This window comes from Orcinus orca, chromosome 15 (genome assembly GCF_937001465.1).
Source record: "Orcinus orca chromosome 15, mOrcOrc1.1, whole genome shotgun sequence".
NCBI lineage: Eukaryota > Metazoa > Chordata > Mammalia > Artiodactyla > Delphinidae > Orcinus > Orcinus orca.
Window position 1 is genome coordinate 419925 of NC_064573.1, and position 20806 is coordinate 440730.

The 20806-nt window shown below is 50.1% G+C and overlaps 2 protein-coding genes across 8 annotated transcripts in view; one reads left to right on the top strand and one right to left on the bottom strand.

The window, feature by feature from the left end:
- Window positions 1-539: 539 nt before the first annotated feature.
- HSBP1L1 (heat shock factor binding protein 1 like 1) lies at window positions 540-18330 on the bottom strand. Of its 4 annotated transcripts, none has more exons than XR_007471893.1 (3): window positions 16868-18330; window positions 3502-10947; window positions 540-2480 (listed from the first exon to the last, which is right to left on the bottom strand). XR_007471893.1 is itself a non-coding variant. In XM_004280036.3 (3 exons), exons 1-3 carry the CDS (start codon window positions 3550-3552, stop codon window positions 1298-1300), a joined length of 228 nt encoding a protein of 75 aa, XP_004280084.1. In that variant the 5' UTR covers window positions 3553-5686; the 3' UTR covers window positions 540-1297. The 4 variants fall into 4 exon arrangements, 1 of the variants encoding a protein (XP_004280084.1); XM_004280036.3 differs by lacking the exon at window positions 16868-18330 and having other exon boundaries at window positions 540-1407; window positions 2414-2480; window positions 3502-5686; XR_007471894.1 differs by lacking the exon at window positions 3502-10947.
- Window positions 18331-18846: 516 nt separating this feature from the next.
- The window catches only part of SLC66A2 (solute carrier family 66 member 2), a 49930-nt gene continuing 47970 nt past the window's right edge, over window positions 18847-20806 (top strand). Inside the window, exons 1-2 of one of the 4 annotated variants that reach the window (XM_049698596.1) lie at window positions 18847-18931; window positions 19922-20261. In XM_049698596.1, coding sequence (XP_049554553.1) covers window positions 20059-20261 — 203 coding nt within the window. In that variant the 5' untranslated portion in view covers window positions 18847-18931; window positions 19922-20058. Of the gene's footprint in view, window positions 18932-19491; window positions 19638-19921; window positions 20262-20806 lie in introns of those variants that run through there. The other 3 variants (XM_033406163.2, XM_049698595.1, XM_033406165.2) reach the window with 3 other exon arrangements.

The window sequence follows — 20806 nt, forward strand, 5'->3', positions numbered from 1 at the left end:
TCGAAAAGATACGTGCACCCCAATGTTCATTGCAGCATTATTTACAATTGCCAAGATATGGAAGCAACCCAAGTGTCCATCAGCAGGATAAAGAATGGATAAAGAAGATGTGGTGTGTATATACAATGGGATACTATGCAGCCATAAACAAAGAATGAAATTTGCCATTTGCAGCAACGTGGATGGACTTGGAGGGTGTTATGCTAAGTGAAATAAGCCAGGCAGAGAGAGGCAAGTGCTGTGTGACCTCACTTACATGTGGGACATCTAAGGAATACAACGAACTAGTGACTATAACAGAAAGCAGACTCACAGGGCTTCCCTGGTGGCGCAGTGGCTGAGAGTCCGCCTGCCGATGCAGGGGACACGGGTTCGTGCCCCGGTCTGGGAGGATCCCACGTGCCGCGGAGCGGCTGGGCCCGTGAGCCATGGCCGCTGAGCCTGCGTGTCCGGAGCCTGTGCTCCGCAACGGGAGCCGCAGCAGTGAGAGGCCCGCGTACCGCAAAAAAAAAAAAAAAAAAAAAGCAGACTCACAGATATAGAGAACAAATTAGTGGTTACCATTGGGGAGAGGGAAGGGGGAGAGGCAACTAGGGGTAGGGGATTAAGAGGTACAAACCATTATGTATAAAATAAGCTACAAGGATACATTGTACAACATGGGTAATACAGCCAATATTTTCTAATAACTATAAATGGAGTATAACATTTAAAAATTGTGAGTCACTACATTGTACACCTATAACTTATACACTATTGTACGTCAACTACAATAAAACCTTCAATTAAAAAATAAGACTAAAAATTAAAAATAAAATAGTAAAAGAAAAAAGATGAAATGCAAAATTGCACTGGAAAAGAAATATTTGCATTCTGGGGGGCGGGGTGGGCTCCTCAGGAACCACTCATGAACTGGGGTGAGAACCTAATGCACATGTGTCTTCTTTAAATCCTTCCATGAACGTCTCAAACAGAAGCCACTAGTTGTCATCCCCAAGCACTCATTCATCATGACTTGTGTTTTGATTGAAAACTAATTTGAGGGATGAGGGTGAAAAGTACTTTAACAAAATCCAATTTTTAAATAATAGTTTTCCTTTAAAATGTGCACTTTTTAAGGAACAATGACAAAGAGTGTTTCTGTTCCATTTAGAAAAGAGCATTTGTGAATTTTTTTTATTATTCCTGAAGGTTTTTCATGTAGTGCAGAAGCAGTAGTTCCCTTAGTGAACAAATATGGGCTTAAATGTTTCAAGATGAAAGCAGAAGATATGTAAACGGTGAACACCTGAGTGCCTTAATAAGGCCTTGCCATTTGCTCTTGAGCAGAACTTTCAATCCCAGCTTGCACCATCAAGTCATTCACATTCTTCTGCAAGTCTTCAATGCGACCTCCCATTTCTTCCAGTACGAGGTTAAGGAGAACAGCACATGGAATACGGGCACCTACCCAGGTCCCTCAAAGCCTCCACGTAAACTGCATCACCAGGGCTGATAAAAATGCCCTGTGGTGCATCTAAAATGAGGGAATCAAAGGCAGCGGATGTGTACTAACACCTTAAGTCAGTGCACATTAATCACATCCCTGAGTGTCTGTACGTGCCTTTAATCTTTGCACGCTGAGCCCGGTTCTGAAACCTTGGCTCCCTTTCCGTGGACATGGATTCGGGGATATGAGGTTGTCTGGTATGTTTAACTATGTTTTAACCAAACTCTAATCAGTATGTAAATACAATGAAAATTAACTGTGTTTAAAACAAACTTTCCTACTGTTTATAATTTTATCCTGTTTCAGAATCTCTTTTTCCCTGTGGGAGCCCATCTACAGGATCTCTCTGCAAACAATTTGCACACATTTTAAGGCAGGAGTTTAATTGTGTGAAGTGAGTTCACTTGGGCAAGTCTTAGGGCAAGTGTCCCCTTTTCTGGATTTTCTTAAACCGGAAACAAACATTCCACCTAACTCTGTTTGAATCCATGGCTTACCAAATGGCGAGCTGCTGAAGTTACAAAACAAAACAAGGCAAGGAGAGCCAGATAGCGTACCCTGCGCTGGAGACCTAACCAGTACCTGTGCAGGGTTGACTGTTTGGGGGAGTATAAATGCTATTTAGCAGACTAACCAGATTTCTTTAGGGCTTGCTGGGAGGCCCCACTGGGTAGTATGTATTGTTCGTGTGTCCTTGTGTTTTATCCTTGCCTCATGAAATGCCCTGTATTGCTGGTCAAGCAGGAAGTAATTACCTGTGAGCGGTAATTAATACATCAGGATGCCATGTAAAGGCACAGACGTAAACACCAGGAAGTCTTAGGTCAACAATTATCCACTAATACAGAAAACAACAAGATAGTCCACGACAGTTCAATAGTCCAAAAGCAACCGCAGTATTTGTTATGAGACAGAAAAGGATATTTCTCAGGTTTAACGTTGCAGTCAGAGCTTGAAAGTGTTCTTGAAGTTCCTGAAATAGATTTTCTGCCTGAAAAATGAACCACAAGTGAATATATATTTCCTTGTGATGTAGAGCATTCTAAGCACCATGGAAGAGAACCATCTATATATTCCATTAGTTGATTCCTGACAAGGTGTTAAGGCCTTCCCACTCAAAGGGTAAGGAAGGTCTAGTCAACCAACAGCACTGAACAGTGCTAGCCAAATGCGTAACTCCCTAAATAAGCAGGCCCGACCTTTACCTCACACCACTCACAACAAGTAACTCAAAATGATCATACACTTAAATATAAGCGATAACCTATCAGACGTCTAGAAGATAACGTAGGAGAAAGTCTTATTAACCTCGGGCTCCTCACAGACTTCTTGAGAAGGCCTGAGACAGTCACCAGACGCACCCACCGTGGGCCTCTTGCCTCGCCCACACTTGTGGGGATTTATTAGCTGGGATTGGGGTTGCAGAAATTGTTTACCAGGCCGTACGGATATATCATCTATGGTGACTGACAGCAGGCGGTATTGTAAGTCGCCCTACAGTTTACAGATTTAAATCTCATACCATTTACGACACAGTTCACTCCTGGCACCCGTGTATTATCTCCGTTTTAGAGCCCAGGATATGGAGGCAGATCTCCACCTGGAGCCTGCGTTTACGTATGAAGAAGGCCCTCTGTCAGGAGCTCTTCCCCTCAATCATGTCAGGAAAACGTGGATTCGAGTGTGCACAGCTAACCAATTCTTTTTAACGAGGCAAACTGATCAGTCCTGACCGCTGGTTGTCTCCTCTCGGCGCTGCGGCTCCTTCAGCGAACGGGAAGCAGGACCGCTGGCCTCCCGGCGCTGGGCGGGGTGGGAGGGGGGGAGGGGAGGGAAGGGAGGGGGGGAGGGGAGGGAAGGGAGGGGAGGGGGAGGGGAGGGAAGGAGGAGGGGAAGGGGAGGGGGAGGGAAGGAGGAGGGGAGGGAGGAGGAGGGGGGAGGGGAGGGGAGGTAGGGGAGGGGAGGGTGTCCAGCCCGGGAGCGAAGCTTGGCGCGCGCGGGGTCCGACTTACCGCGTCCCGCAGCGCGCGCCCGCTGGGGGCTTCGGGGCTCCGCGCGGCCATGGGGGTGTCCCCCGGGTCCGGGGTGCGGGGTGTCCAGGTGGGTCGGCTGGTCCCGGGGCCGGTGGCTCTGTCGGCTCCGCTCCGCCGCCCGCGGCTCCCGCGGCGATGGCCGTGGATCCACCCGCGCGGCCCGGGCTGTGCGCCCGAAACGGGCCGAGCAGCCTGGCACGGAGGTGAGGCCGTAGCGGGGCGCAGGTGGCCGTCCGGGCGGGGCGGGACCTCGCCGGACCAGCCGATCCCGGCTACGCTGTTGGCTTCGTTTTCATTGCGTCAGAGCCCAGAGTGAGCACGACCTTTTCATTATCATTGTGGCAAAGAACACACAACCTACAAGTTGCCGTTCTCGCTGTTTTTCAGGGCGCAGTGCGGTGGCGTTAGGTACGTTCACACTGTTGTGCAAACCACCCCCCGCCCCCCCCCCCCACCGCGACTTCCTAACCTTCCCACACCAAGCTCTGCATCCAGGAGACACCGGCTCCCCAGCCTCACCAGCCCCCAGCACTCGACCTTCCCCTGTGTCCCGTCGTGTTTTTGCAAGGCTGTCACCCGTCTAATGGGGGATCCTGGAGGCAGGGGTGGGGATGGAATGTGGCTGCAGTCACCACACAGCCCAAGTTCGCACTGCGGTCCTGGGACCTGGGACCATCCATCCAGGAGGCTCGGCCATCTCTCCGGACCCCTGCCATGTCTGCTGTCAACTTTAAGATTAAGAATATTTATGCTCTGGGACTCCCCTGACGGTCCAGTGGTTAGGACTCCAAGCTCTCACTGCCAAAGGCCCAGGTTCAGTCCCCAGGTGGGGGAATTCAGATCCCACAAGCAACACGCTGCATGGTTAAAGAATAGTTATGTTCTGTGACCAACTCCAACAGGCTGCCAACACTGGCATCTCTGCTCTGATTTTATCGAAGGTCTGGAAGGAAGGCCTCACTGTGACTTTCCCTCCCTCAGGTGCCCTTTAGGCCTGTCTGGATTGTGGCTCATGGGGCATTTTATGGGTGATGTCCCAGGACGCTGTTCTTAGCAAGTACCTGCTTTGTTTACATGTCTGTACCCCTCTGTGGGGCAGGGCTGTGTCTGTCTGGGTCCTGCCAACATCCCGGGAGCCCAGCCAAGTGACTACGTGGGGACACCCGGTTGCTGAATGTGTGTGAAACACAGCCTTGCATGCAGAGAAACCCAACATCCTTAGTCATCATGAGAATGCAAATCAAAACCACCACAAGATCCACTTCACATGCACTGTGATGGCTAAAATCAAAAGAGACAATAACAAGTGTGGACAAGGGTGTGGCAAAGTCGGAACGTCACACGCTGGTGGGAATGTAAAGTCGTGCAGCTAGTCTGGCAGGTCCATAAAAACTTAAACATAGAGTTACCATAGAATCTCAGTTCTACCTCTAGGTATGTACCCAAGGGAAATGACAGCATATGTCCACACAAAAACATGTACACAAATGTCTATAGCAGCATTATTAACACTAGTCAAAAGGTAGAAACAACCCAAATGTCCATCAGCAGACGAATGGATAAACAAAATGTGGTCCCTCCCCTCGATGGAATATAATTCAGGCATAAGAAGGAATGAAGCCCTGACACATGACACAACATGGATGAACCTTGGGAACATGATGCTCAGTGAGAGAAGCCAATCACAAGAGGACACGTGGTTGGATTCCACTCATGTGACGTGTCCAGATTGGCAAATCCATGGAGACAGGAAGTTGAGGGGGAAGGGGAGAGACTGTGCCATAGTTAAGGGGTTTCTTCTTGGGGGCAAAAATATTCTAAGATCAAATCGTGGGGGGACTTCCTTGGTGGTCCAGTGGGTAAGACTGCGCTTCCACTGCAGGAGGCCCAGGTTCGATCCCTGGTTGGGGAACTAGATCCCGCATGCTACAACTAAGAAGTCCGCATGCCGCAGCTAAAGATCCCGCGTGCCACAATTAAGACCTGGCTCAACCAAAATAAATAAATAAATAAATATTTAAGGTCAAATCGTGGCGACGGTTGCACAACCCTGTGAATATATTAAAAATCATTGAATTGGGGCTTCCCTGGTGGCGCAGTGATTGAGAGTCCGCCTGCCGATGCAGGGGACACGGGTTCGTGCCCCGGTCTGGGAAGATACCACATGCCGCGGAGCTGCTGGGCCCGTGAGCCGTGGCCGCTGAGCCTGCGCGTCCAGAGCCTGTGCTCCGCAACGGGAGAGGCCACAACGGTGAGAGGCCCGCGTACCGAAAAAAAAAGAAAGAAAAAAAAAATCATTGAATTGTATACTTTAAATGGGTGGATTGTATCGCATATATATGTGAATTACATCTCAATAGGGTTGTTAAAGTTGTAACTTTTTAATTGAAGTACAGTTGAAGTATACAATATCGCGTTAGTTTTCAGGTGTACAACAGAAGGCTTCAGATATCTACCTCTATCTCTATACTAGATCTAGATCTATATTCAGATTCTTTTCCATTATAGGTTATTCAAGATACTGAATATAGTTCCCTGTGTTATACAGTGAATCCTTGTTGCTTATCTGTTTTATGTATTGTCGTGAGTATCTGTTAATCCCGTACTCCTAATTTATCCCTCCTTCCCTTTCCCCTTTGGTAACCATAATTTTGTATTATATGTCTGAGTCTGTTTCTGTATATACATTCATTTGTATTATTTTTTAGATTCCACATATAAGTGATGGCATATAATATTTGTCTTTCTCTGACTTACTTCACTTAGTATAATAATCTCTAGCTCCATCCATGTTGCTGCAAATGGCAATATTTCATTCTTTTTATGGCTGAGTATCTATACCTCTGTATATCTATGTCTCTCTATATAGATCTCACATTTTCTTAAACCAGTCATCTGTTGATGGACACTTAGGTTGTTTCCATGTCTTGGCTATTGTAAATAGTGCTGTTATGAACATGGGTGTGCCTGTATCTTTACAAATTAGAGTTTTCATCTTTTCTGGATATATGCCCAGGAGTGGGATTGTTGGATCTATTTTCAGTTTTTTTTTTAAGGAACCTCCATACTGTTTATCATAGTGGCTGGCTGCACTCATTTACATTCCCGCCAACAGTGTAGGAGGGTTCCCTTTTCTCCACACCTTCTCCAGCATTTATTATTTGTAGACAGTGTGAGGTGATAACTCATTGTGGTTTTGATTTGCATTTCTCTAATAATTAACGATGTAGAGCATCTTCTCATGTGTCTGTTGGCCATCTGCATGTCTTCTTTGGAGAAATACAATAACTTTTCAAAAGCATGGCCGTCTTGCCACTTTTCTGTGTGGCAAGATGCTAAAAAGAGCCGTGAGGGCTGCCCCTTCCCTGGAGGGGCCTCTCTGTGTGGCCACCGCCTGGCCTGAGGTTCTTTCAGTTCAAGCTTCCAGAACAGCTTGACCAGGGCGACTAGCATCAGGTGTGCACAGCGGGCCACTGGGGAGGTGGATTCACCCGTGGAAACAAAGCCCCAGGCCCTCGCCCAGAGTGGATGGAGGTAGCGGTGGGTGACAGGGGTCTCCCCAGGTGGATCTGGTGGAGACGGCCTAGGTCCACCCTCGGGGAGGCACAGCCTCGGGAACGCCAGAGGCTGGAGCCTGGAGGGCTCCCTAAGAGCGGGAATCAGGATGCTACAGCAATTCCTCAAGAAATCAAACATACAGTTACCATATGAATCAATTCCACTTCTGGGTATAAACCCCAAAGAAGTGAAAACAGGGACTTGAACAAATATTTGTACACCATGTTTATAGCAGCATCATTCACAAGAGCCAAAAGGAGGCAGCAACCCGTGTCTATCGGTGGATGAGTGAATGGATAAATAAAATAATATATATATAGTTTATTTTTAAAAAGGAAGAAAATTCTGGCACATGCTACAAAGTGGACGAGCCTTGAGGAGTTATGCTCAGTGAAAGAGGCTAGTCATCAAAGGGGCCGGTTTTGCACGACTCCACTTACATGAGGCCCCCAGAGCAGTCAAATGCACAGAGATAGAAAGCAGACGGTGGGTGCCAGGGGCTGGGGAGAGGGGGAAATGCATTAGTGTTTAGTGAGCGCAGAGTTTCAGTTTGGAAAGAAGAAAAATTCTGCAGATGGATGGTGGTGATGGCTGCCCAACAAGTATGGATGTACTTAATGCCAGCGAACTGTACACTTAAAAATGGCTAAGATTACACCTGAAACTAACACAATGCTGCAAATCAACTGTACTTCAATAAAAAACAATAAAGATGATGCATTTGATGTTATGTATATTCTACCACAATATACATATATTTTAAGTACATCACCCCAGCTTCAAAGCCTAGGCTAAGAATTCCAGGAGCTAGGAAACCTGTGACTCTCTTTCCCTACCCCTTTGTGTTTTTTAGTATGTGTCTATCTTTCTCAACTGTAATCTCTGTGGTCCAGTGGAAACCCACTAGACATTCTCTGATAACCCTGAGAACCCAATCTCTAATGGAGAAATAGAATCTGTCATCCTACATCTAGCACCTGAATGGTTTTTCACCTATGCTGCCTAATTAGGGATCAAATTCTTAGTTCTGCATCCGTGGGGGACAAAATCATTAATATGGAAGCAAGAATCACTCAACAAAAATTCATTTTGTTAAGGATATTAAATTTCAGGAACTAGGTTCAGGGGAAAAATTCTCAAACGCAATTCATCTTGCAAATCTACAATAGGAGAGTATTCAAGTGTGCTGTGAAGCTGCAGAAATTAGATGATGTTTTTAATGGTGCAAAGATAGTTTGGGGAGGAAAATAGAGTCTAGGTAAGAAGTACCTAATGGAATCAAAGACACAGACCACAAGAGCAGCAGCTAAATATGAAACAAAACTTCAAATTAGAAAAGTAAAATTTTAACTTTGATAGATGAGATTATAGGGTGACCGAATGTAAGAGGAAGTTCTATCCTGTGAGGCGTGAATGCAGGTGGAAGCGCCCAGATGCTCCTTTGATTCCACGTGAATGGCTTCATTTCTAAGGCCTTCAACCTAAGACGCTGCTGATTTTAAGATGCACCATTACTGCCAAGAAAGGGAGGAATGCTGCTGATTAGACGGTGCTGTTCTTTATTTTATATTCATTAAAAGAGCTTTTTTATAGTTATTGGTGCTGGGTGATGGATACATGGAATTCACTGTGCTATAATCTCTACTTTTGTGTATGTTTGAAATTCTCACTTAAAAATTCTGTAAGCAAAGAAGGGTTCTTTCAGGGTACTGATTTGGACATACAGATTTGAGCATAGAATTTTTTGCTTCCTTTTATTGATTCTAAAATTGTTGCAATGTTTTCATAATTTTAACTTTTTTGTGTTTTTTTTTTTTTTGCGGTACGCGGGTCTCTCACTGTTGTGGCCTCTCCTGTTGCGGAGCACAGGCTCCAGACGCGCAGGCTCAGTGGCCATGGCTCACGGGCCCAGCCACTCTGCGGCATGTGGGATCTTCCTGGACCGGGGCACGAACCCGTGTCCCCTGCATCGGCAGGCAGACTCTCAACCACTGCACCACCACGGAAGCCCTTAACTTTTATTTTTAATGCAACATAATTAACTATTTTTTTTAACGTACTATTTATTATGCAATTCTGGCCCCATTTACAGTAAGTTGCCTTTCCCAGAAGCAATTATCCTGAGTCATGAGGACTTCTGGTACTAGTTGTGAATTTTAAAACAGTGGCTCTCAGACCTGGCTGCACGATAGAGCCACGTAACATTCGTCAGCACTCTGGACGCCTTGGCATTTGTGGTTTTAAAGCCCTCCAGGGGTTTCGGTGTGTGAACAAGCAGTCAAAACTGCAGAATGAACAGATTGAGGAAAACAGAAAAGGAGGAACTGGCTTAAACCTCCCCAAAGGCAGAAAGGGTCTTCATTTTCTCAAATTTGGACATAGACCAATGTCTTACTGCCAGCTGTTTAGAACTTGAAATAAGATAGATTTTCGAAAGATTCTTTCTTCTGCCTGTTCAAATCTGCCTTTGATTTCTCTAGTGAGTTTTTCATTACAGCTATTGTACTTTTCAGCTCCAGAATTTCTTTTTGGTTTCTTTTAGGTTTTCTCCCTCGTTACTGATAGCTCCACTGTTCACACATTGCTTTCTCAACGTTCTACGTTCCTTTAGTTCTTTGAGCATCTTTAAGGCAGTTGTTTTAAAGTCTTCATCGAGTAGATCTGTCATCAGGTCTTCTTTAGGGCCAGTTTCTATTAATTAATTGTTCCCTTTGAACAGGTCATACTGTCCTGTTTCTTTGTATGCCTTGTGATTTTTATTTTGTTGTTGCTGAAAATTGGACATTTGAATCCAATAATGTGGTAACTCTGGAAATCGGATTCTCCCCCTTCCTCAAGGTCTGATGCTTTTTGTTATTGTTTTTGTTCTTTGCTTGTTGTAGGTTGTCTGAGCTGAGGCTCAGCCTGAGGTGGAAACTTAATGTCTGCTCAGGTCTTTCCTGAGCCTTTCCTGGGCATGTGCCATCATTTTCTGTCTTTTCGTGTCTATGCAGTTGTTTTCCAATGCCCTAGTCTTTAATGTCTGGCTTGAAAATGGGGGAAAAGAGAAAAACAAAGGGGGATAAATGGGGCACTCGCCCTTGAAATCCACTTGGTGGGGGAGGGGTTTGCAACAAGGGGGGAGGTGTGGCAACAATGGCCACCTGCCTCTTTGGCTGCATCTCTGCCATCTTAAGCAGCATCAGAGCACAGATTCCTGATATTGGAGGACAAGGTCCTTTTGGTCCACCCTGGCTGGCTTCTGCAAGCTGCTCTAGAAACAGGCCTCCTGCCATGTGGCTGAGGGTGGGACGGGAAGGTGCTACGTGCTAAGACCTGAAAGTCACCACAATTGACTGCAGTAACCATCCAGCACTTCCCCTGGAACTTGCAAGCCTTAACCAGCTCTGGATTCCAAGTTAGTTACATCAGACAGATTCTGTCCCTGCAGTTGTGGTCCAGGTGGGGGCCATTCCCGGTGCTTCTTGCTCTGCCATCATCCCAGAATCCTCTCCAACCTTTAAACTTCTTTAAAAGCTTTTAAATACTTACTTCCAAGGTTGCCCCAACTCTTGCTCTGACCAGCCCAGCATCTGGTATTTATTCTGCATTGGTCAGTGTCAGTGTTGGTGTTCCCACCACTCCAACAACTCCTCTCAAAGGCCACCCCAAGGAAAATACACAATGAAGAAACAGCTTTCTTTGCCGAGTAAAAATAAAATCAGCTCGGCTTTTTTCACTTCAGGAAAATCAGTGTCTTGCTGTCAGCCCCTCAGAGGTAGAAACTCTGGGGCTGGGGGCTGGCTCCTGGCCACCCCCCACCCCATGCTAGCATTCACAGGTACTTCTGAGCCTCTCAGTGGGCACCTGTCTGTGGCCCACAGTTGCCTTGGGAAGAAAAGAAAATCCAAAGTCTGAGTTAAAAATGAAGTTGCTTCTTTTCCAGGTAAACAATTTTATCACGTCACAATCTTCCGTTTTTTTCTGCCGCACCACGTGGCTTGTGGGAGCTTGTTCCCCAGCCAGGGATCAAACCCAAGCACCCCCTCCCCACCCTCCCCACCCCCCGTAGTGAAAGCGCTGAGTCCTAACCACTGGGCTGCCAGGGAATTCCCTGTCACATCACAGTCTCAATGAGGGACCTCAAGGAAACACTTGCATGAGCTTTAGAGAATGTGTCCAGCTGGACGAAAGTGTCCAGCTCTCTGGGGAGCCTCGGGTGCTTGTTCCAGCCCCAGCGAGGAGTGAGGGCCCAGGAAACTCTCAGGCAAGGTGCGGGGAGGAAGAGAGGGAAGGAGGGAGGGAGGAAACATTCAAGAAGCCTCTGGGTGATTGGTTGCAAGTTAATGCACACTTTGTATTTAAAAATTCTGTTTAGTACAGTCTATTTTCCCTTTACTGTATGACTTTTCAAATAAAAAATTGTGCTTTTTGCTACTGGTCAGGTCACAGTCTTAAGAGGTAAGATACTTGAGGAAATGTGAATGACAGAAAACTTAAGTCGCCTGAAACGTTTCTGGAGCTCAAGCACGTTAATTATCATTTAAAAAGCAGGCCACCAGGCAGGTGAGCAGAAGGGGGGCTCCGGGGGCCCCTGGAGGGAATGAGCATCCTGCACCCCTGCTTCCTTGGTGTAAACATGATGCTGGTAGAAGCAGCAGACACAAGGCCAGCATCGTGTGAGTCCATTTTCTGAAACGTCCAGAACAGGCAAAGGCATAAAGACAGAGAGCAGACTGCAGGTTTCCAGGGCTGGAGGGGGCAGGGGCTGGGGAGGAACTGCCTAAGAGGCATGAGGTTTTATTGGGGGATGAAAATGTTCCAGAACCAGATGGAAATGGTGCTCCCACCACACTGTGAATGTACTATATGCCACTGAGGTGTTCATTTAACAGAGCTAATTTTCTGTTGCATGAATTTTGCCTCAATTAAAAACAAAGAAGAGGAAGGTTCACAGGCAAAAGCGTGCGCTTCTGGAGACGGGATCGTGCGTGTGTGCTGTGTGCTCCTGAGGGCACCCCTCAGCGTAAGCACTGCTGTTCTCGGCTGACTGGTAGTAATCTGCACCTCGAGCCTGCATTCTGCATCTTCTTTCCAGCAAGAGTTCCTTTGGCTGAATGAGTGAGTGGTGAACCCCGAGGACGCGGCCTTTCTCTCCGCGAAGCCACCTCGAATTCACAGGCGATGCTGCCTCTGGACGCCTCCTCCATTTCTGCTGTCAGCCCTCACGCCCTCTGCTGCCGCCTCCAGCTCCGTCCTCGTCTTTCCCTTCCTGAGTCAGTCCCCTTTGCAGAGTCATGAACTTCTGCTATTAGAGCTTGTTGCAAACCACTGCTTTTTGTTTGCTTTTGTGCTACAAGATCTCGCATTCATTTCCAGTGGATTTTCAGCCAAACACAGTGAACAAAGGTCACATTCCAACTTCTCTGTTTTTATTTTTCATCTCACAGGTAGCTGAGATCTAATTACCTGGTTTGAATTTGAAATGGTTTCTATTCCAACTATTAACAAAGAAGTTTGAGCATGAGACGCCTTCATTTGCCTTCTCTTACTTTCCCTGTGCTCACTGGCCACCTAGTCTGCTGGATAAACCAACTGCACGGAACTTCCATGTCACTTTTTAAAATAAGCGAAACCTTTTCTGGGTCTTTTGAGACTTCTGATGTGACCCCATCAGTCCTTTGAGCTCTGCACGTTGTTCACATCTGGACGGTTCTTTGTCTAGTAACTGCACACGCTTATTCTGGTCTTTTCTTTTTCGATGTGATCAGGTTCAGACCTCATCTTTACTCGGTTTAATTTCACTATGGGCTTTTTCTCTGCATGTTTTACAAAATAATTCCTTGATAAAACTTGTAACTATGTAGTTCCATAGCCTTCTAGCCTTCCTCTAGTCTTCGACCTATGAGCAGATTTCCCACTAGCATTTGTTTAGTTTCTTCAAACTGCAGTTTTACCCCCCAGCTCAGCCTCTTTTTCAGAGAGCATCTTGTTCTGTACACACTTCCGGCCTCCCGCAAGGATGGCTCACTTAACCAGGGGATATGACATCGTTGCCACAATGCTACTGGCTAAACTGCAGACGTTAGATCTGTCCAGTTTCACAGGCACGTTTGCTTATTCACTTACTTTTGGTGCATAATGCTACCATCACCCGACAAATTTTAAGAATTGCATCTATTTCTCTGAAGATATTTAAAAACGTTCGCACACTCTGCTGTTCAGTCGCTGGCGTCTTTTGCACTTTCTGGAAAGTGAAGTTCCCAGAAGAAAAGTGGCAAAGCAATCGATGCCTGACAAAGCAGTGAGGGTGCCGGGTGCCCAGGTACTTCATGAAAACCAGGCTCAGACCCCCGTGGGCAGCACCGCCAGGGCCCCCGGGCGCTGCTCCACTCGTGATTCTCAAAGGTCTCCAACACCAGCCTCTGCACCCTTGCTTCCTACTCGTCTCTTGGAGGCCGACGGGGCTCTAACTAGTTCCCAACCTTCCTACCACCCGCCTCTCAAGCTGGGGGCTTGCTCTGTAATTCGGGGCCCAGCCGGTGGTCTCCTGGCTGCGGGACACCCCCGCCCCGTTCACTTTGCTCAGGTGGTGTCCCACCTCTGTGCTCGGGCAGCCGCCCCACGTGCTGTGTGGTCTTTGGTGTTTCTGCCGCCCTCCTGATTTCACTGCAGGTGGAGTCTGCATTTCCGTGTAGGGGTTCCTCACTGCTTTGGGGGAGGGACATGTGCATCTAGGCTGGTGCTCTGTCTGGCCGGGCCTGCGGCCCAGGAGCTCTGTCTCCATCTCACCAGGGAAACCTCGGGGCTTCACAACCAGGAGCCGGACAGGACACCTCTCAGGATGCACATCTTTCCTTTCCTGCTTTTAAAAGAATGTTCTCTCCCCTTTGTTGTCCTTTTATCTTACTTTTGTGTGTTTGTCATTTACAATCTATGGAGGTGACAGTGTTCTTGTGTAAGGTCCTAGCAGTCCATCTACATGACACTCCCGCACAAAGGGCCCTCCAGCACGGGGCTCTGGAAGGCAGAGGCAAGGCTGAGAAGGGTGGTCATATCCTCGACCTTCGAGGATGTCCAGGGCCTGAGCTGAGTCCAGTAGAGGCCAGAGGAGACCTGGAAGGGTGACGGCCTGTCCCAAGGCCTGCGGAGATGGGACATGCGGCGGGTGCAGGGGTGGGAGCACAGTTCTGTGCTCTCTGCAGGTGTTCTTCGCCTGCAGAACCATTGTTTATGGAGCAATTGCAGAGCCGCGTGCTTTCACTGAATGTTGATGCTAATGAGAGGTGCCGTTTATGTCTACCGCCTGCTCTGTGTGGGGCCGAGCGGCAACTCGGGTGGGCTTGCAGTGGCTCCACCACGTGGGAACACAGGTGCCAGTCTGGAAAGTCAGAAGTGGGCTCATGTGGGCTGTTAGGGGTCACTGGGCTGGGGGTTTGTGTAGTATGGTTGACTGTTGTTAGATGCCATTTGGGAAGTGCTAAAGTTGTGGACACTTCAAAATTCGTGTGCGTGTTAGGGGAAGTGATGGTCCTCTGTAATGAACAATGCCTGTTCCAGTGGTTGAGCCCAGCGACATTCTCATTGGTGTCACAGTCCGAGGCCGGCAGGCAGGAACTGGGCCACGCCCTAGTGGAGCTCTCTACTACCTTGTTCGCACCTGGCCAGCAGGAGAAGGCGAGCAAGGAGGGTGGGGTGGAGACTGGCGGGGCCAGGCACCTCCACCCATGTCACTGGCCAGAGGTCAGCCACACGGCCGCCCCGAGGCAAGGGGTGGGCCTGGGGGCCAGCAGTGAGCCCGGCCTCACATGGTAAAGGTACGAGCTCAGGATACGTGAAAATAGACATTCGCCAGGCAGAAGCAAGGCCGGGCCCATGATGCCCTGCAGCTGCCCTTCCCAACCGCCCAGCTCTGCAGCCTCTACAAGCCTCAGCTGGGTGCTTTGTCCACAGCCCCTGGATTCTATTTTGTCTACATTCAGAGGCAGAATGGAGTTCTCAGAAACAACCCGTAAGCACATCCTCCGGCAACGGGGTGCATGGACCCTCGGGTGACTCTCAGCCCGCGCGTCCTCATCGTGCCGCCTCAGCACAAGCCCTCAGCCTGGTGGGCTCAGTGACTTCGGCGAGAGCTTACCTTTCTCGGTGCCGTTTCCATATTCTCGACTAGTTCCAAAAATAGCACCTGTGAGCTGAGGAGAACGTAAGAGCTCACACCTGGAGCCCATCTGTCTCAGCTAGAGCCTTGCAGTGGAGCCCACAGGTATCCAACAAGTGGCATGTTCTTGGCTCAAGGGCAAACGGGGGACACGTTTGGATGCCACACGACCCAAGTGTGGGACGTGCTTTCACTTCTGGGGAGAGGTAGCAATGCAGAAACTCGCCTTTTCTTCTGCTAAAGTGGAGCCATGTATTTTTTTCAATTAGAAAAGTCATACAGGGACTTCCCTGCTGGTCCAGGGGTTAGGACTCCGAGCTTCCACTGAAGGGCGCACGGGTTCGATCCCTGGTTGGGGAACTAAGATCCCGCATGCTGTGTTGCAGCCAAAAAATAAATATTCCCCCCCAAAAATCATATACACTCACTGTAAAAAATTTAAACCAGGGATTTCCCTGGTGGCTCAGTGGTTAAGAATCGGGGATTCTGCCAATGCAGGGGACATGGGTTGGAGCCCTGTCCAGGAAGATCCCGCGTGCCGCGGAGCAGCTAAGCCCGTGCACCACAACTACTGAGCCTGTGCTCTAGAGCCCCTGAGCCACAACTACTGAGCCCGTGAGCCACAACTACTGAGCCCGCAAGCCACAACTGCTGAGTCCGCGTGCCACAAATACTGAAGCCCGCGCGCCTAGAGCCCGTGCTCCACAACAAGAGAAGCCACTGCAATGAGAAGCCCGCGCACTGCAACGAAGAGTAGCCCCTGCTCGCTGCAACTAGAGAAAGCCCGCACAGCAAAGCAACAAAGACCCAATGCAGCCAAACATAAAACAAATTAATTAGTTAAAAAAATTTAAACCACACAGAGAGGTATAAAATAGTCACATGAGAGATAAGTATTAAGAACTGAGGCTTTATCTGCTCAGACTTGTTTCTCATGCACTTACTCATATATGTGAATAAATTACTAATGGTCTTGCTGACGCTCCGTCTTTTTTGCAGCATAGAAGCAATTCCCTTGGGAGGGCGAAGGGCCAGCAGCATTGTCTGAGACAGTTGTCCCTGTCACCCATCTGCTCACAGACCTCCGTGGTCCTCTTCCCTGTATTTCTGCTGCACAGGACACCACATACCCCAGGGACAGTGTCGCTTGCAGAGGCTTATTTCTGAACCTCACCCAGCCTAACAATCTCTGTCTTTTAATTGGTGTGTTTAGACCACTCACATTTAAAGTGATTATTGATATAGCTGGATTAAAATTTAGCACTTTGTAATTGTTTTCTATTCATTGCATTTATTGTTTCCTTTTCCTCCTCATTTTCTGCCTTCTCTGGTTTTAACTGCATTTTATACAATTCCATTTTTGTCTCATCTCTTGGTGTATTATTTATGGTTTAAAAAAACTTTTCTAGTGGTTGCCCTAGGGTTTACAATATATATTTTAAAATTATCTAAGTTCACCTTCAAATAACATATGCTGCTTTATGTGTAGTGCTGGTACCTTATATGAGAATATTCCCCAATTCCTCCCTTACATCCCTTGTCATTCATTTCATTTATCCACGTGCTATAATCACCCAATACACTGTTACTTGATTGCTTTAAATAAACAATAATCTTTTAGATTAAGAATAAGAGAAAAAAAAGATTTACCTTCATTTATTCTTTCTCTGAGGGTCTTCGTTTCTTTATGGAGATCCAATTTTCCTTCTGACTAAATAACTTATTTTAACATTTCCTCCAGGGTTGGGGATTTCGCTGGTGGCACAGTGGTTAAGAATCCGCCTGCCAATGCAGAGGGCATGGGTTCGAGCCCTGGTCCGGGAAGATCCCACATGCCACGGAGCAGCTAAGCCCGTGCGCCACAACTACTAAGCCCGTGTGCCTAGAGCCCGTGCTCTGCAACAAGAGAAGACACCACAACGAGAAGCCCGTGCACCACAAGGAAGAGTAGCCCCACTCGCTGCAACTAGAGAAAGCCCACGCGCAGCAACGAAGACCCAACGCGGCCAAAACAAAACATTCCTTACAGGGCTGGTCTGCGGGCAATGACTTCCTTGGGGCCATGTTTTTCTGAGAAGGTGCTTCTCTTTCGCTTTACGGATTCTATATTAGTTCCCAGTGGTTTGCTGTGACAAACTGCCACAAGCTGGGTGGCATAAAACTGCAGAGATTTGTTCTCTCACGGTTCTGGAAGCCAAAAATCTGAAATCAGTTTAACTGGGTCAAAATCAAGGCGTTGGCAGGGCTCTGCTCCTTCCAGAGGCTCCTGGGAGGATCCGCTCCCCGCCTCTGCCAGCTGCTGCTGGCTGCCAGCATTCCTGCGCTGCATTACTCCAGCCTTCAAGGCCGCATCTTCAGACCTCTCTCTGCTCCGTCACCACATGGCCTCTGTGTGTCTCGAGTCTCCTTCTGCCTCTCTCTTATAAAGATACACGTGATAGCATTTAGGGCCCACCTGGGTAATGCAGGATAATCTCTGCATCGCAAGGTCCTTAACGTAATCACATCTGCAATTTCTTTCTTTTCACAGAAGGTAATGTTCACAGGTTCCGGGAACTAGGATGTGCTAGTTCTGGGTTTCATTTTTCAGACTGCACAGTTTGGCCGGCTTCTTTTGTTTGTAACACAGGAAGCCAGGTAATGTGCAGCAGCCGACATGAGCTCTCTCCTTCTGCTTGAGCGATGGTTCTGGACCAGTGGGTGCCCCTCTACTCCAGACAGGTGGGGTTCACAAGGATTACAGGCCCCTTCTGTGGGGCAAAATCTTGGGTCAAGAATGCAAGATTGTACGCACTTCGCAGGACTCTGGAGGCGTTTGCTGTCCACGCTCCACCTGGCACAGCTGATGGGTCCAGGGCAGCAGCTGGCTATGGACGGGCACCACTTTGCCCACGTGCTCCAGGACAAACAGGGCCAGATGCAGTGGCCTCAGATGCTCCGGTGCGTGGGGAGGGAAGACTATATCCCTACTCCAACCTCCACCATAAAGAGGACAGAACATTCTGGAGCTCCAGAGCTCGGGGGAGGATCTGGCTAAGGAGGAACACCACTTTTCTTCTCCAGCCCCGCCAGGACTTCCTTCTCCGTCTGTGTTTCATTTCCTTGTACGTTTCTGGTGCTGTGTTCTCGGCCTTCTCTGGTGGATACCCAGAAGTCCACTGGCCTCAGAGGCTGGAGAGGATGAGAGCAACCTGTGCTTCACGGAGAGCTCTCCTTATAGCCAGGCTCGTTGGGAGTTGCTCTAAGTGAGGTTGTACCTGTTCTTAGGATTTCCCACGAAGCGTACCAGGTAGGAAGCTGGCTGGCCGGTGTGTGCCCCTGGGACCCCCCTCTCTCACCCTCCAGGCCTTCCCTTTTGGGGTGATTTGGGCTTGCTGTGGTGGAGGTGGGAGCCCTGGGGGAGCTCCTCTGTAGACAGAATCCTGGGGGCCTGCTGGCGGTCTTCTCTGCTCTGAGCCCGCCTGCACAGGGTCCTGGGGAGGCTGGCTGGCTTCTCACAGGGCCCTCCCTGACCCCCACCCCTCCCTCGCCCACCAGCATCTGGGTTCTGAGCACCTACCTCCCTCGAGCTTCCGAGGGCTCACGTTGGTCAGGTGACACACTCAGGAATTCCTGTTTTCTCTCTCAGTGAGTGCTAGAGTTGTGCGCTCGAGATGAAGCACGTACCCTTCGCGGATCCGAGCTCCACCGGCCAGCACTGTCTTCAGTGACAAGGTACCTAACGCACTTGTGGACGGCAGTCCTGGCTGCTGCCGCCCTGGGCCCCGAAGTGGACCTTCAGGGGCTTCAGGCTGCGGGTGGGCTTTCGCTTCCCCGAGGAGTCGCGCCCCCGGCCCCCCCGCCTGGCCGAAACTGCCCTGGCCCTCTGCAAACTTCCGAACGCCGCTCCTCAGGGACACGCCCCGGCTCAGGATGCGGAGCCCCACAGACCCGGGCAGACCACGAACGGTGGAAGGACCCCTGGAATCACGGGGCGCTCAGACCCTGCCCGAGTCCCCACGAGGGGGGCGTCCCCGGGCCTCGCGCTGACCCTCGGGGCGGCGACAGGACCCGGTCCTCTGCTCCCGTTGGCGGCGCGCCGCGTCTACAAGGCAACTCGCCGTGGGACAGATGGCGCCGGGTCCACGTGGGCCCCTGGCCCAGAAGGAGAGGCCCCGCCAGGCAGCAATTTCCTAACCAGGGCCGGGTGGGCCCACGGAGCGCCCTGGCCACGACCCACGACACCCGGCTTCGCCCCGGGTCCCGCCCCCACCTCCACGCCCACCGGCGCGCTCTAGGACCCAGCGGCGCCCGCCCCTCCGCCCGGCGCGGGCGGGGCCACGTATTGTGACGTCACGCCGAGGCGGGGCCCGGCGCTTGGACAGACAGAAGGAGGGTGGACTGGCCGCTGGGAGCCGCCGGCGCGGGTGAGCCCGGCGGGGTCAGCAGTGTGCGTGGACGCGAGCGCCGCGCTGGGCTGAGCGTCCACCCCGGGCCGGGCCCCCTGGGCAGTGTCTACCCTCTTCCCCCCTCCTCCCATCCCTCCGACCCCCAGGCTGTGCGACCCCCTCGCCCGGAACTGAGCCCCCACCCCGAACTGAAAGTCCACCCCGGGCCGGCGCCCCGGAGGAGGGGTTCGTGCCCCAGCCGCGAGCCCGGCGGTGCGCCCCCCATTGGGCGTGGAGGCCCGGCCCGAGTGCTTTACCGCTTTTCCTCTCTCGCCAGGCCCCGCGACGGAGGACGGCTCAGGGCAGCGGCGGCATGTGAGGGTGACAGCGCGCGCGCGCCAGGAGCCCGAGAGCGCGGAGCGCGCGTGGGCCAGGTGGACGTCAGCCTGCCGGCGGGGCCGCCGGGCGCTCGGGATGGACGCCGAAGGCTTGGGTTGGCTTTTGGTCCCGCTGCAGCAGCTGGTTTCCTGGGGGGCAGCTGGGGCCATGGTCTTCGGAGGGGTGGTGCCGTACATCCCGCAGTACAGGGACATCCGGAGGACTCAGAACGCGGAGGGCTTCTCGACCTACGTATGTCTGGTGCTCCTGGTGGCCAATATCTTACGAATCCTCTTCTGGTAGGTTGAGGGTTTTCTTACTGTGGGGTGCTCCCAGGGAGATGGCTTTCTCCTTTTCTGGGTGAGGCCAGGGTGGGGTGGGGGCGGAAGTGTTTGCACTTCCTGGGAAGGAGCTGGTGAAATGGATGATACTTTTTCCCAGGGAAAATGGTGGGATTGAAGTGGAGAAGCTCACATAATCTCGGATCTGCGTCTTCATTTTCGGTGGCTCGTACATGTACTGGATGCTTGCCCAGGGCCTTTTCTGTGGAGCTGTGTCCTAGGACTGGGTCCATGCCCTTAGGAATTTGGGTGAGGTTTGGGGGTAGTGGAGAGAAAACGAAGGGAATTAATGAATACCAGTAACAGAAGGTGGTCAGCATAGGAAGGACAAACCACGGGCCAGTAAAGGCTCTCAGGAGGGAACCAGACAGGAAGGAGTGCTGTGGGGGTGGTCTGCCTTGAAGGGTGGTCCCTTCCTGCCTTCCGCCTTGTGTGTACGGGTTTGTTTTTGTTTGTTTTAACAGTAAAGTCAACTTTCTGGGTAATACTTAAGAGACTATGTT